The sequence below is a fragment of the Phaenicophaeus curvirostris genome, chromosome Z (genome assembly GCF_032191515.1).
Source record: "Phaenicophaeus curvirostris isolate KB17595 chromosome Z, BPBGC_Pcur_1.0, whole genome shotgun sequence".
Taxonomy (NCBI): Eukaryota; Metazoa; Chordata; class Aves; order Cuculiformes; family Cuculidae; genus Phaenicophaeus; species Phaenicophaeus curvirostris.
The window spans coordinates 34175788-34188879 of NC_091431.1; the positions used below are offsets into that span (position 1 = coordinate 34175788).

At 41.3% G+C, this 13092-nt stretch overlaps 1 protein-coding gene across 7 annotated transcripts in view; it reads right to left on the reverse strand.

Moving 5' to 3' along the window:
* PAM (peptidylglycine alpha-amidating monooxygenase) overlaps nucleotides 1–13092 on the reverse strand; it is a 115928-nt gene that overhangs the window by 80873 nt on the left and 21963 nt on the right. For all 7 annotated transcript variants that reach the window (XM_069880419.1, XM_069880418.1, XM_069880416.1 and 4 more), the window contains exons 2-3: nucleotides 2877–3392; nucleotides 1680–1800 (exon numbers count right to left, since the gene is read on the reverse strand). In XM_069880419.1, coding sequence (XP_069736520.1) covers nucleotides 1680–1800; nucleotides 2877–2968 — 213 coding nt within the window. In that variant the 5' untranslated portion in view covers nucleotides 2969–3392. The remainder of the gene's footprint in view (nucleotides 1–1679; nucleotides 1801–2876; nucleotides 3393–13092) is intronic.

The following is a 13092-nucleotide window of genomic DNA, read 5'->3' on the forward strand; positions in this document are numbered from 1 at the left end:
CTTCTGGAAATTGAAACGGAAATATTCTATCTTTTCTATTTAACTGGGGTTCCCTCTCAAGATAATCATCCCCTTCCATGTTCTCTCTGCCACAAAAAAAGAAGTAACAGAACTAACAGCACTAGAATCACAAAGCTGTTGGTTATCTCCTTCTGTGAACTGCAAGAAAAAGACAACTGTCTCTTCTGCCATTGCTTACTGCTGAGTAAATCAGTGTTTCACTTGTCTAAATGAGAAGCATGTTTCCTTTACAGCTACATATGGGACACTGTGAACAGAGGAAGGGAAATAAGAAGGCTGGGTGAGATCAAGTGAGGAAAATAAAACCTAGACTTAAAACGAGTTACCAATTATTTTCACTTATTTTTTTAGGAATTAACTTGGCAAGTTGATTCATGTTTCCTGTCTCACCATCTCATTCCCCCAAATCTAAAACAGACCATAGCATTTCACTCTACTGTGAGCATAAAGGCTAGGTACTATTGGTACGCATGAATGTGAAAAGTATTAAGCCTTCTCTATTAACTCGCACAGTATTTTGTTGGTGGTATTGGGTTTTGGTTTTCTTTTTTTAATAGGAATCTGAAGCGACTGACTCCTTCATATGTATTTCATTTGTCTTCAACTAATCGCTCCTCAGGAAAATCAATAAAATGTAATTACAGATGCGCACCTGGATGAACAGAGAGTATTTTCCACTCTTTCTGAAAGTGAAGTTTAATATTTTGCTGCAGACAAATAAGACCTGGCAGAAACTACATTTCTGTTTTGTACTCACTGCAATGATACCATTTGCTCCATACTACATGTTCCAAACGGGTGCTCCTCAATAACCGAAACCCTTATTTTCCTTTCAGTATTTTTTGAAAGTGCTATCTGCAACAATGAGTCATCGTCTACTGCAGCACATTCTGCTTTTTCCAAGCATCTGCAGCCCTCTAAAGAGAGATGTAGGGTCTTTTAATGACACATATAATCCCCCGAATTGCCTTGCAGCAAAAAATACCCCAAGCCATTAATCACTGTTTATGTTGCTTAATGAAACTATATGTGAAAATGACAGTAAAATCTCAGATTTTTATGTGACTCTTAAAATGCTAATGCTAATGTTAAGAATCTAAACTATTGTCTTCACTTTTACTCACTTGGATCAGCAGAAGACAAGCAACTCCAATCTTGAATAGGTATACCAATGTTTATATGTAGCTTTCCTGGAGTATTTTAATTTACTAGGTCAGAAGTATTACCCTCATACAATGCTTTTTGGTTGTTTTCCCTGAGTTTGTTAAAGTTGCACCAAAGTTCAGTTTAATGTAACTAAAGGCAATTGAGGCGTCTCAGATGAGGCATCTGAAATTTGGTGTAAACTGCAACTCTAAATAAATGTGTCTTTCTTACTGCTGGAAGTATTTCAGTTTATTAAAAGAAGGAATATGAGTTTTATTAAAGTTCAGCAATTCCATTTATGACACCCATGTTTTACAAATAGAATTAATCAGATGAAAATACCTTTCTCTCATTTTAGATTATTCTTCTGTTTCCTACTTTTCTTTAAAATTACATAAAAGTTACCCTGGGATTTTTGTTCATTTTATGTGAGTGATCTGTAGGGAAGACTTTATTTTCCTAGCTTATAAAAAAGGAGTAATCAGCAAAAAGAAAAACTGCATTTCTCTCACCTGCTTAGGCGTTACCCCAGGCATGCGAATGTCCAATGCAAAATCTGACAGACCAAGTGAAATCACTTGCCGGTCGCTTCCAAGGCATTCATTGGTAAGAGATCTGGTCACATCTTTATACCTTAAAAACAAGGAGGAAAATTTTTTAGAAATATCGATTTCCATTATGTCTTTCTAAAAAGAAGGTTATTCAGAATTACTAAAGAAGTTCAACAATCCTGAGTAGCTCCAGGAGTTATCTGGAAATTTCACTCCTTAATGAGCTAAGATAAAAATCTTGGTTATTAAGCATTAACTGAAGCAGTTCCTCTAAGTAATCAGACAGACTAGTTTATAAAACATTGTCTGACAACGTAACCTGCTATTTCATCTAAATGATTGTCTACGATACATGGATATAACAAGTAGAGAATTAATTCACTAGAAAATGTCAGACACTGTTAAGCATTCAGGACAGTTCTGGGTTGTTGTTTTTTTGGGTTTTTTTTAAGACTATGTGCTTGATGTATAACGCAATACTTTATATGAATATCAGTGTCTGTATTGAATGCAATGTAAAAACAGTTAGTAAAAAAAATGTAGAACACAAAAGAACTAGATAGTAAGACATCTGAAAGGAGATGCAACATTGATACTAATTCTGAATATGTATATTCATGTGTATATATACATATATCTATATATAAACATAGAAATCATATGGTAACTACAGTGTCCAATATACCTCCCGACCATAAAATACTTCTTTTGAGAGTTAAAAGGCTACTTCTCCTGCCCACACTACATTAAAGTTTACTTATACATTTATACATTCACCGCTATCCCCACCTAATTTTCCAGCTTTAAAATAGTTGATGTTTTCTCATTAAAACATAATATTATACTGCAAGCTAACTCAAGCAGTTAAAATACATTTCTTTCTTTTGTAGACTCAAATACACCTCTGGTGTTATCTATTAATTGCTGTTTTGTCATAGTAAATTCACATTATATAGGACAACCTATAGAAAAAATAAGAATTTCTTTCTTCAGTATGACAAAAATGCCACTTAAAAATTTCAGAAAGAAAATTCAGAGTAAGTGAACAAAACCAAACAAATATCAAACACAGGCTTATCTAGGACATCCTCCTTCATACTTCCATAATATCCTAAATGACTGCATGCATTCAACACAAGGTCTTCCTGCGTAACCCACCTCCTGAAGACAGAGAGTGGGTTTCTAAAACCCAAACACGTGTTTTGAAACACAAGAAACAGTATTAGCAGGTTGTTAACAAGTCCAGCCATGTCCACCCTGCAGTTCCTGGACTGATTAAGGGAGCAGAAAAAAACCAGTGCAGTTCTATCAGCTGCGATCCTAAAAATTAGATGGCAGCAGCAGTATCAATTCTCTACTTCATTATTATGTGCTCTGCAGGCATACTCTAGCTTCTGACAGACCATCTGTCTTAAAAGGTGATGATGCACTGTAAATCAGGAAGGTGGATGACGCTATGTTGTCTGTATTATTAGATGTAAAAATCTGCTGAAGTATCTTTCCTTGCAGGTAGATGACACCGTACTTCCATCCACTTAAGGACCTGAAAAGAAGAAGCACTCCTGATGCTTTATCCCCAGGTTGTGCAATTAAATCTGCATGCTACTCTTCAATCCACAGGGACAGAGACTCCAAGTGGCATTGCAGAAACCAGCATCAGTCATCCTTCACAACCTGTAAAAATAGAAGCAAATAAGGGATGAGTAACACATTACAGCAACAGTTCTGAGCAAATCCCTGTTGAGGCATTTTAGTACATTAGCAAGTCCTTTCCCAAGCTTTAGCCTAATCAAACATCGATTGCACCAATCTGTTGATTCCTCCTTTTCCCCTTCTCCCATTCATAGAGGGTCAGAAACAGACACATTTCATATTAATATATATAACAGACTCTCAAAACACATTTCACTTAACAGAAAGAACCATAAAAGTCCTTCAATATGCAAAAGGCAAAGCACTAAGTATTCCACACAGAAACACTGGTACAAGATGTTCTACAAGCAGCAAAAAAACCCCCCAAACACTGGCATGTGTCAACATTTATCAAGTATCACTAAACATTTCTGCACATATTGCAGGCTGGGAGAATGTTTTACTTTTAATGCAACCTGTAACACACCATTATGTCATTAATGTATGTGTTTCTTATGAGCTTTAGTTATTTTTTATATCCACTCAAGAAAAATGACAGGAAAATTTCAGAAATACTGTCACAAGAACTACTGAGATCAGTCTCAATTCCGTTAGCTGAATACTCTTCTATCCTTTCATTTAGCAAGGTTATACCAATGTAAACCAATAATCTCCTCATTGCTTATAATTTTAACTGTTCTTATTTTTCAGTTTTAGTTGATGCAACATTTCAGGTTTTTTTAAAAAGTATGCTAGAATTTGAGCATTCAGATTCCGATAGAATAAAAAATATAAGTCGTAATATAAACAAAAATCTTTAAAATGTATTATGCAATTTTTTTTTTTAGATAAATAGTAACAGGAAAAAAATACCCCAAACCAACTACCTCCCAGGCCCTGGCACACACAGTCAAAATAATGCCTGAAGGATGAAATAGAAAAGGTTTCTTATATGAAACAACTAAAATTTACATGCTTTATGAAAAAAACACTTCCATCTCAGCACGCATGTAACAAAATGGCTTCTTACAAAACAAATGTGCTTATGCATAGACTAAGAAGCCATGTTGGACACTTGCCTGCTGTTTAGCAGCTAAGCTACATTTGCATTCAACTATTCATAATATCTAAAAGTTTGATTATGTTAATGACTACTGAACGGGCATATTTTATTCATTGAAGAGTACACAAGAGTCACTCACAAACAACTAAAAACCAACTTTTTCTCAGTGTTCAGCTTTTGAAGAAACACACCAAAGCTGTCTGAAATGACTCATGCAAGCACCAATACAAGCCTAATTCTTTCTTTACTGTAAGTTTTCATACCTTCATTTCTGTGATCTAAACCATCTTCTCAGTGAACTATGGAAATCTGCAACACATATAAAGGACTGTACTATAATGAAAACCAAAAATAAAGAAAAAAGACAATATGCTTCACAAAAACTTAAGACAACTGTAAAAACAGAAGGCCTCGTTGCTTTTACTCTTCAAGGTATAATTATGTAACAGTAACTGTTCAGCATCTTTGTAAACCCCTTGGCTGGAAGTGCTAGTGCATTTTCGTTTGTATTACCCAACTAAGCGTTTATTTTCAGGCCATACTGTAAATACACTTGACAAGTAAAAGCTCTGAAGAACACATACAGATGGAAACGCTGGATTTCAACATACACAGAATTACAACACTGTGACTTATTTTTTTTTAATCTGAAAAGATATTTTCCAATGACTACAAACAAAACGGAAAAAAAGACTTCTTGCCTGCAAGTCTGTTACAAACATCTACCCAGCATACAAATTAATAAAAGAAAGCCACTGACAAACCTGATCACTAATAGTCCCTTCTCATCTGAGATACGAGAGTTACTTTAGAGCAGCTTTGAATTCTCAGTGCAGAGTTAAGCATGGTAATAGCAAAAATCACCACAGTACATTGTAATGTTACACAGGAATATCTAATGATTCATGGCTTTAAGCTTGCTGACCACAAGAGAGAAGAGCCAAAAAACCCCAAGATAATTACATGGAATTACATTAAAAAAAAAAAGCAAATAATTAAATCTGTAGTGAGATCAATCATGGATGCTTAACATCCGTCCATTCTACTAGAAAATGGGCCAATTTAATCTACAAGCTTTGTTTTTAACTACAGTTTCATCACTCAGGTGGATATGTATAGAAGTTTAATGGACCCAGTACTTAGATCAAATCGCTGCACAACTATGTTTAACATTTCAAAGAAAAAAAGGGGAAAAAGAAAAGAAAAAAAAAATTCAAAACCAAAAATGGCAGCACTGACCTGAAGAGACTTCAGCGTAATTCTAGATATGATGCAATAAACAAGAACACCAGACAACAAAGCCCTGGGGGTCCTCACGGAGACCAAACAGAACAAATTAAGTTAATAGCATTCTCAGCAGCAATGGCCAAAGTACTGTCAGCAGGTCAAGGGAGGTGATACTTCCTCTCAACGCGGCACTTGTGAAGCCACACCTGGAATGCTGTTTCAGGTACTGGGCTTGGTAGTACCAGAGACATGAACGTACTGGAGAGAGCTTAAGGAAGGGCCATGAAGATGATGAAGGAACTGGAGCATATCTTTCCTCTGATGAAAAGCAGAAAGAATTGGGAGTGTTCACCTAGGAGAAGAGAAAGCTCAAGGGGATCTTCTCAAGGTATATAAATACCTGAACATAGGGTGCAAAGAGGATGAAGCCAGGTGATGGCTTCTTTAACATCTTTAACAATGATCTGGGTAAGGGGACAAAGCACACCCTCAGCAACACCAAGCTGGGTGGAAGTGTTGATCTGTTTGAGGGAAGGAAACCAATACAGAGACATCTTGACAGGTTGGATTGATGGGCTGAGGCCAGCTGTACGGAGCTCAACAAGGCTAAGTGCCAGGTCCTGCACCTACCCTCCAGCTTGATTATGGTGATGAGGAGATCGAGTGCCTGTGGGTTAAAATCAGAGGAGCCCAAAAGAAGGCAGATTTTGTGATGGGAGTCTGTTACAGACCACCCAGCCAAGAAGCAGCAGCTGATAAGCTCCTCTATGAACAACTGGGGACAGTCTCTAGATCGATGCCTCTTACTCTTGTGCGAGACTTCAGTCTTCCTGATATCTGCTGGAAGTACAATACAGCAGAAGGGAAGCAGTCTAGGAAGTTGCTGGAGTGCGTGGAAGACAACTTCCTCGCACAACTGGTGAGCGAACCAACAAGGGAAGGTGCCCTCCTGGACCTACTGTTCGTGAGCAGGAAAGGTCTTGTGGGGGATATGGTGGTAGGAGGATGCCTGGGACAAAGCGATCACGAGATGATAGGGTTTTCAGTTCTAGGTGAGGTGAAGAGGGTGGTTAGCAGGACACTAGCACTAAACTTCCAGAGGGCAGACTTTGGACTGTTCAGAAGGCTGGCTGGCAAAGTCCCATGGGAGACAGTACGTTAGGGCAAGGAAGCCCATGAGGGCTGGGCACTCTTCAAAAAGGAAATCCTAGCAGCTCAGGAGAAAGCCATCCCCATGTTCCAGAAAAAGAGCTGGCGGAGGAAAAAAAAAAACCAGCTTGGTTGAGTAGGGAGATCTTGAGACATATCAAAACGAAAAGAGCTTTGGAAGAAGGGACAGGCCTCTTGGGTGGACTACAGAAGGGAAGTGAGATTGTGCAGAGAAAAAATCAGGAGGGCTAAGGCCCAACTAGAAATCAGATTGGCAAAGGTGTTGAAAGATAATAAAAAGTCTTTCTATAAATATATTAACAATAAAAGGAGGACTAGGGAGACCATACAGTCCCTATTGGATGCAGAAGGAACAACTGTGACAGGGGATGAGGAAAAGGCTGAGGTACTTCATGCCTTCTTCGCCTCAGTCTTTAACTGTAAAGAAAGTTGTTCCCTCTGTGTACAAACCCAGGAGCTAGAGGAGCATAATGAGGCTCCCGTGATCCAAGAGGAGGTGGTCAGAGCCTTGCGAGCCTGACTAGACACCCACAAGTCTATGGGGCTGGATGGGATTCACCCAAGGGTATTGAAGGAGCTGATGGATGTGCTGGCCAAACCCCTTTCCATCATCTACCAACAGTCCTGGAAGACTGGGGAAGTTCCACTGGACTAGAGGTTGGCTGATGTTGTGCCCATCTACAAGAAGGGTCGCAGGGAGGATCCAGGGAACTACAGGCCTGTCAGTCTGACCTCAGTGCCAGGGAAAGTCATGGAGCAGGTGATCTTGAGTGCTATCATACAGCACAGGCAAGAGAACCGGGTGATCAGGCCCAGTCAACTTGGGTTCATCAAAGGTAGGTCTTGCCAAACTAACCTGATCGCCTTCTATGACAAAGTGACTCAACTACTGGATGAGGGAAAGGCTGTGGATGTAGTCTTCCTGGACTTCAGCAAAGCCTTTGACACAGTTTCTCACTGCATTCTGCTTAGGAAACTGTCAGCCTCTGGCCTGGACAGGCGCACACTCTCCTGGGTGGAAAACTGGTTGGATGGCCGGGCCCAGAGAGTGGTGGTAAATGGCAAAAATACAGCTGGAGGCCAGTGACAAGTGGGGTTCCCCAGGGCTCAGTGCTGGGTCCAGCCGTGTTCAGTGTCTATCAATGACCTGGATGAAGGCATTGAATGCACCCTTAGCAAGTCTGCAGATGACACTAAGCTGGGTGGAAGCGTCAATCTGCTGGAGGGTAGGGAGGCTCTGCAAAGGGATCTGAACAGGCTGGACCAACGGGCTGAGTCCAATGGCATGAGGTTCAACAGGGCTAAATGCAGTGCTACAGACTAGGGGAAGACTGGCTAGAAAGCTGACTGGAGGAGAGGAACCTCTGGGGGTATTGATTGACAGCCAGCTGAACATGAGCCAGTAGTGTGCCCAGGTGGCCAAGAAGGCCAATGGCATCTTGGCTTGTATCAGAAACGGTGTGACCAGCAGGTCCAGGGAGGTTATTCTCCCTCTGTACTCGGCACTGGTGAGACCGGCCCTGGAATCCTGTGTTCAGTTCTGGGCCCCTCACCACAAGAAGGATGTTGAGGCTCTGGAACGAGTCCAGAGAAGAGCAACAAAGCTGGTGGAGGGGCTGGAGAACAGGCCTTACGAGGAACAGCTGAGAGAGCTGGGGTTGTTTAGCCTGGAGAAGAGGAGGTTGAGGGGAGACCTCATTGCTCTCTACAACTACCTGAAATGAGGTTGTGGAGAGGAGGGTGCTGGCCTCTTCTCTCAACTAACAGGGGACAGGACAAGAGGGAACGGCCTCAAGCTCCACCAGGGAAGATTTAGGCTGGACGTTAGGAAAAAATTCTTCACAGAAAGGGTCATTCGGCACTGGAACAGGCTGCCCAGGGAGGTGGTTGATTCACCTTCCCTGGAGGTGTTTAAGGCACAGGTGGATGAGGTGCTGAGGGGCATGGTTTAGTGTTTGATGGGAATGGTTGGACTTGATGATCCAGTGGGTCTCTTCCAACCTGGTGATTCTATGATCAGGAAATGCATTAAGAAAAATGGAAGAACTGGAAGAAGCAAAAAAAGTACAACTCCAAGGGTCAGAATCACTGTCACTCAGTCTCTAAGATCTGCCAATTGTCCTCAGTGCCTCCAAGATGATTGAAACGAGCAAAGATCAAAGCCTAAGCAGACCTGATTCTGTCAGATCAACTTCTAGAATAGTTGATGTTTTAAATAGTGAAAACTCAATGAAAACAGGAGATAACATGCAAGGTAAAAAGATGCAAAAAGGTTTAACTCCTATTTTGTAATGCAATCTTATCAAGCAGCCTTCAGTTAAGATGTGCTAATCTGCCAACAAGGAGAGTTGTCCAAAGACTTTCTCTCCAGTCACATTCTTCTCCACTTTCCAGAAGTAAATAACACAAATACTGCCCCTCAAAACAACGCACACTAATGTGTGGTAGAAATAAATACCTGGGAATGAAGGAAATTTCACAGAATCACACAGAATTGTTTAGGTTTGAAAAGACCTTTCAGATCACTGAATCCAACCATAAAACTAACACTGTCAAGTCCACCACTTAACCATGTCCCTAAGTACCATATCTACAAGTCTTTTAAACACTTCCAGGGACGTGGACTCAACCACTTCTATAGGCAGTGTGTTCCAATGCTTGACAACCCTTTCAGTGAAATAATATTCCTTAATCTCCAGTCTAAACTTCCTCTGGCACTAACTGAGGCCGTTTCCTCTTGTCTTATCACTTTACCTGGGAGAAGAGACCAGCACCCAGCACTACAACCTCCTTTCATGTAGTAGTAGAATGTTATAAGGTTTCCCCTCAGTGTCCTTTTCTCCAAAGTGAACAATCCCAGCTCCCGCGGCACCACCCCCACCGTGCTTTTCACAAGACTTGTCCTGCTGACCCTTCACCAGCTTCACTGCCCTTCTTTGCACGTGCTCCAGCACCTCATTGTCTTCCTTGTATAAGCAGCCCAAAACTGCAAACAGTTATTTGAGGTGTGACTTCACCAGCACAAAGTACAGGGGCACTACCACTTCTCTGCTCCTACTGGCCACACTATTTCTGATACATATTAGGATGCTATTGGCCTTTTTGGCCACCTAGGCACACTGCGCATCCCCAGGTCCTTTTCTGCTAGGCATCTTTCCAGATACTTTTCCTAAAGCCTGCAGGGTTGCATGGGGTTGTTATGGCCTAGATGCAGGACCAAGAACTTGACTTTGTTGAACCTCATACAATTGGCCTTGGACCACAGATCCAGCCTGGCCAGATCCTTCCATAGAGCCTGCCTTCCCTCAAGGAGATGAACACTCCCACCCAACTTGATGTTACCTGCAAACTTACTGAGAGGGTGCACTCAATCCCCTTGTCCAGATCATCAATAAAGATATTACACAGAACTGGCCCCAACACGGACCCCTGGATAACATGAATTTAATACTATACTGTAGAGATACATGATGGTGAGTTTCAGACCAAAATAAAAATAATAATCTTTTAAATTTTATAAATGTAAATGAATTTCTGAATTCTAAGCTAAAATTTACAAGGTGTGATACACAATTTAAGGCAAGATTTTTATACATTTCTCCATCACGAGACAGTAAACTATTAGATATAAAAATGTTTATGAATGAGGAATTATATTTCTATTAATAGAACAGAAATATGTAAGTGAACTACCTCACAAAATCCTTTCCTGCTCACACTAACATAAATGTGTCTGTGCCTGCTTTACTAATGCATTAGAAGATTTCCAGCAGAAATAAACTTTTATAACTCAATTTTTCATTACTGCACATCCACAAACTAGGAAACCCTGTAGTCAAACATTAGAAAAGTTGTATGAGTCTTTTAGAAAGGCAAATTTTGGAATGAAAATCTTTTAATTTTTTTTTCTTCATCATCTCTTACAATTAAGAATGGTCACAATTTGCTAACGTAATAATAATCACTAAATAGATAATAAAATATTTCATCTCTATGAAACAAACTCAAACTGCTTGAAACACTCGCTATTTGAAGAATAAAATGCAGACTTCCAGTTTCTTCTCTGGGAGTCAGATAGTTTTCAGATACCTGAAGATCAGAGTGAGTACATACTAGTTCTCTCATTCTGCATTTTAATAGCACTTGAAAAGCATTTTATTCACAAGAAATCACCTTTTAATCCTTCTGCTTTGACCAAGTATCAAAAATGTTGTCAAGGACAATCAAAATCTTTCATTGAAAGATGACATCTTAAGAAACTGCTGATGTCACATTCTGAAAAAATGAACAAGTGTAATGGTACTAATTACTTGCTTAAAAGGAAAAACACACGAGAAGCCTCCACTTTCATTTTAATATCCTGATCACTATCAGCAGCACAATGTAATAAGGACAAAGGTTCACTAACGTGTACTTCATTTCTTCCTTTGTTATGCAAAATAGAAAATACTAAATAGAGAACGTTTTTTAGAGCTACTATTAGTCTCCAAGGATAAACCAAAAGAGAGATCACTTAAAATATTTAAGTTCAATTACACATCACGTATTAACTATGAATTGAATTCATGGTATGTCCCTTCACTAAGAAGGACTTAAATCAGGCTGCCTGAACTCCTTGTGTACAAGTTACACACTCAAACAAGAGCAAAGCACCATTCTTTTCAGTCAAAGTGTGTAGAACTTTTGTTAATACGTTGTATTGCATTTACATGGCAAGCCTTTGGTAGCAAGGGGGCTGCAGTGATGGCTTCTGTAACATAACACCAGAAGGTGCCCCCAGCCCTCTGCAACAACATATTTAAGAAGTAAAAAACACTGCACAGCAGCTGGGAGAGAGGAGTGAGAAAAATGTGAGCAAAGCAACCCTGCAGACATCAAGGTCATTGAAGAAAGAAGACAGAGATACCCCTGTTGGCCCATGGAGAAGACGGATGGTGAAGCAGGTTGCCCCTCTGCAGCCAATAGTGTGGCAGATATCCACTAAACAGCCTGTGGATGACCCCAAGCCAGAGTTTGTATATGCACTCCAATGGAACAAGCAGTTGCTGAAAAGCCCCACTGGATTGAGCAGGCTCCTGGTAGGACCTGCAACCTGAGGAGGGGAACACATGCAGGAGCTCAGTCCTGGCAGGAGCTACACCCTATGGGTGACCAGTGCCTGAACAGTCCATTCCTGAAGGTCTGAACCCTTGAAGAGGACCAACGCTAGAGCACTTCACGAAGAATTGCAACCTGTGAGAAGGACCCACATTGGAAAATGTTGTGAAGACTGTATCCCACGTGAAGGGCCCCACAATGGAGCAGGGGAAGAACCTGGGGAGAAAGCAGCGGCAGAAAGAAAGCATTATGAATCATAGAATCGCCAGGCTGGAAAAGACCTCTTGGATCACTGAATGCAATCATGCCTGTCAGCCTCTGGCCTGGAGAGGCGCACACTCTCCTGGGTGGAAAACTGGTTGGATGGCCGGGCCCAGAGAGTGGTGGTAAATGGTGTGAAATACAGCTGGAGACCAGTGACAAGCGGGGTTCCCCAGGGCTCAGTGCTGGGTCCCGCCCTGTTCAATGTCCTTATCAATGACCTGGATGAAGGTATTGAGCGCACCCTTAGCAAGTTTGCGGATGACACTAAGCTGGGTGGAAGTGTCGATCAAGGAGGTTGTAGAGAGGAGGGTGCTGGCCTCTTCTCCCAAGTGACAGGGGACAGGACAAGAGGGAATGGCCTCAAGCTCCGCCAGGGAAGATTTAGGCTGGACATTAGGAAAAAATTCTTCACAGAAAGGGTCACTGGGCACTGGAACAGGCTGCCCAGGGAGGTGGTTGATTCACCTTCCCTGGAGGTGTTTAAGGCACGGGTGGATGAGGTGCTAAGGGGCATGGTTTAGTGTTTTGATAGGAATGGTTGGACTCGATGATCCAGCGGTTTCTCTTCCAACCTGGTGATTCTATGATTCTATCTGCCACTAAACCATGCCCTTGAGCACCTCGTCTACCCCTTTTTTAAATATCTTCAGGGAACGTGACTCAACCACCTCCCTGGGCAGCCTGTTCCAGTGCCCAATGACCCTTTCTGTGAAAAACTTCTTTCTGATATCCAATCAGAACCGCCACTGGTGCAGCTTGAGGCTACTGCCCCTTGTCCTGTCCCATCACCTGGGAGAAGAAGCCAGCACCCTCCTCTCTACCACCTCGTTTCAGGTAGTTGTAGAGAGCAATGAGGTCTCCCCTCAACCTCCTCTTCTCAAGGCTAAACAACCCCAGCTCCCTCAGTCACTCCTCGTAAGA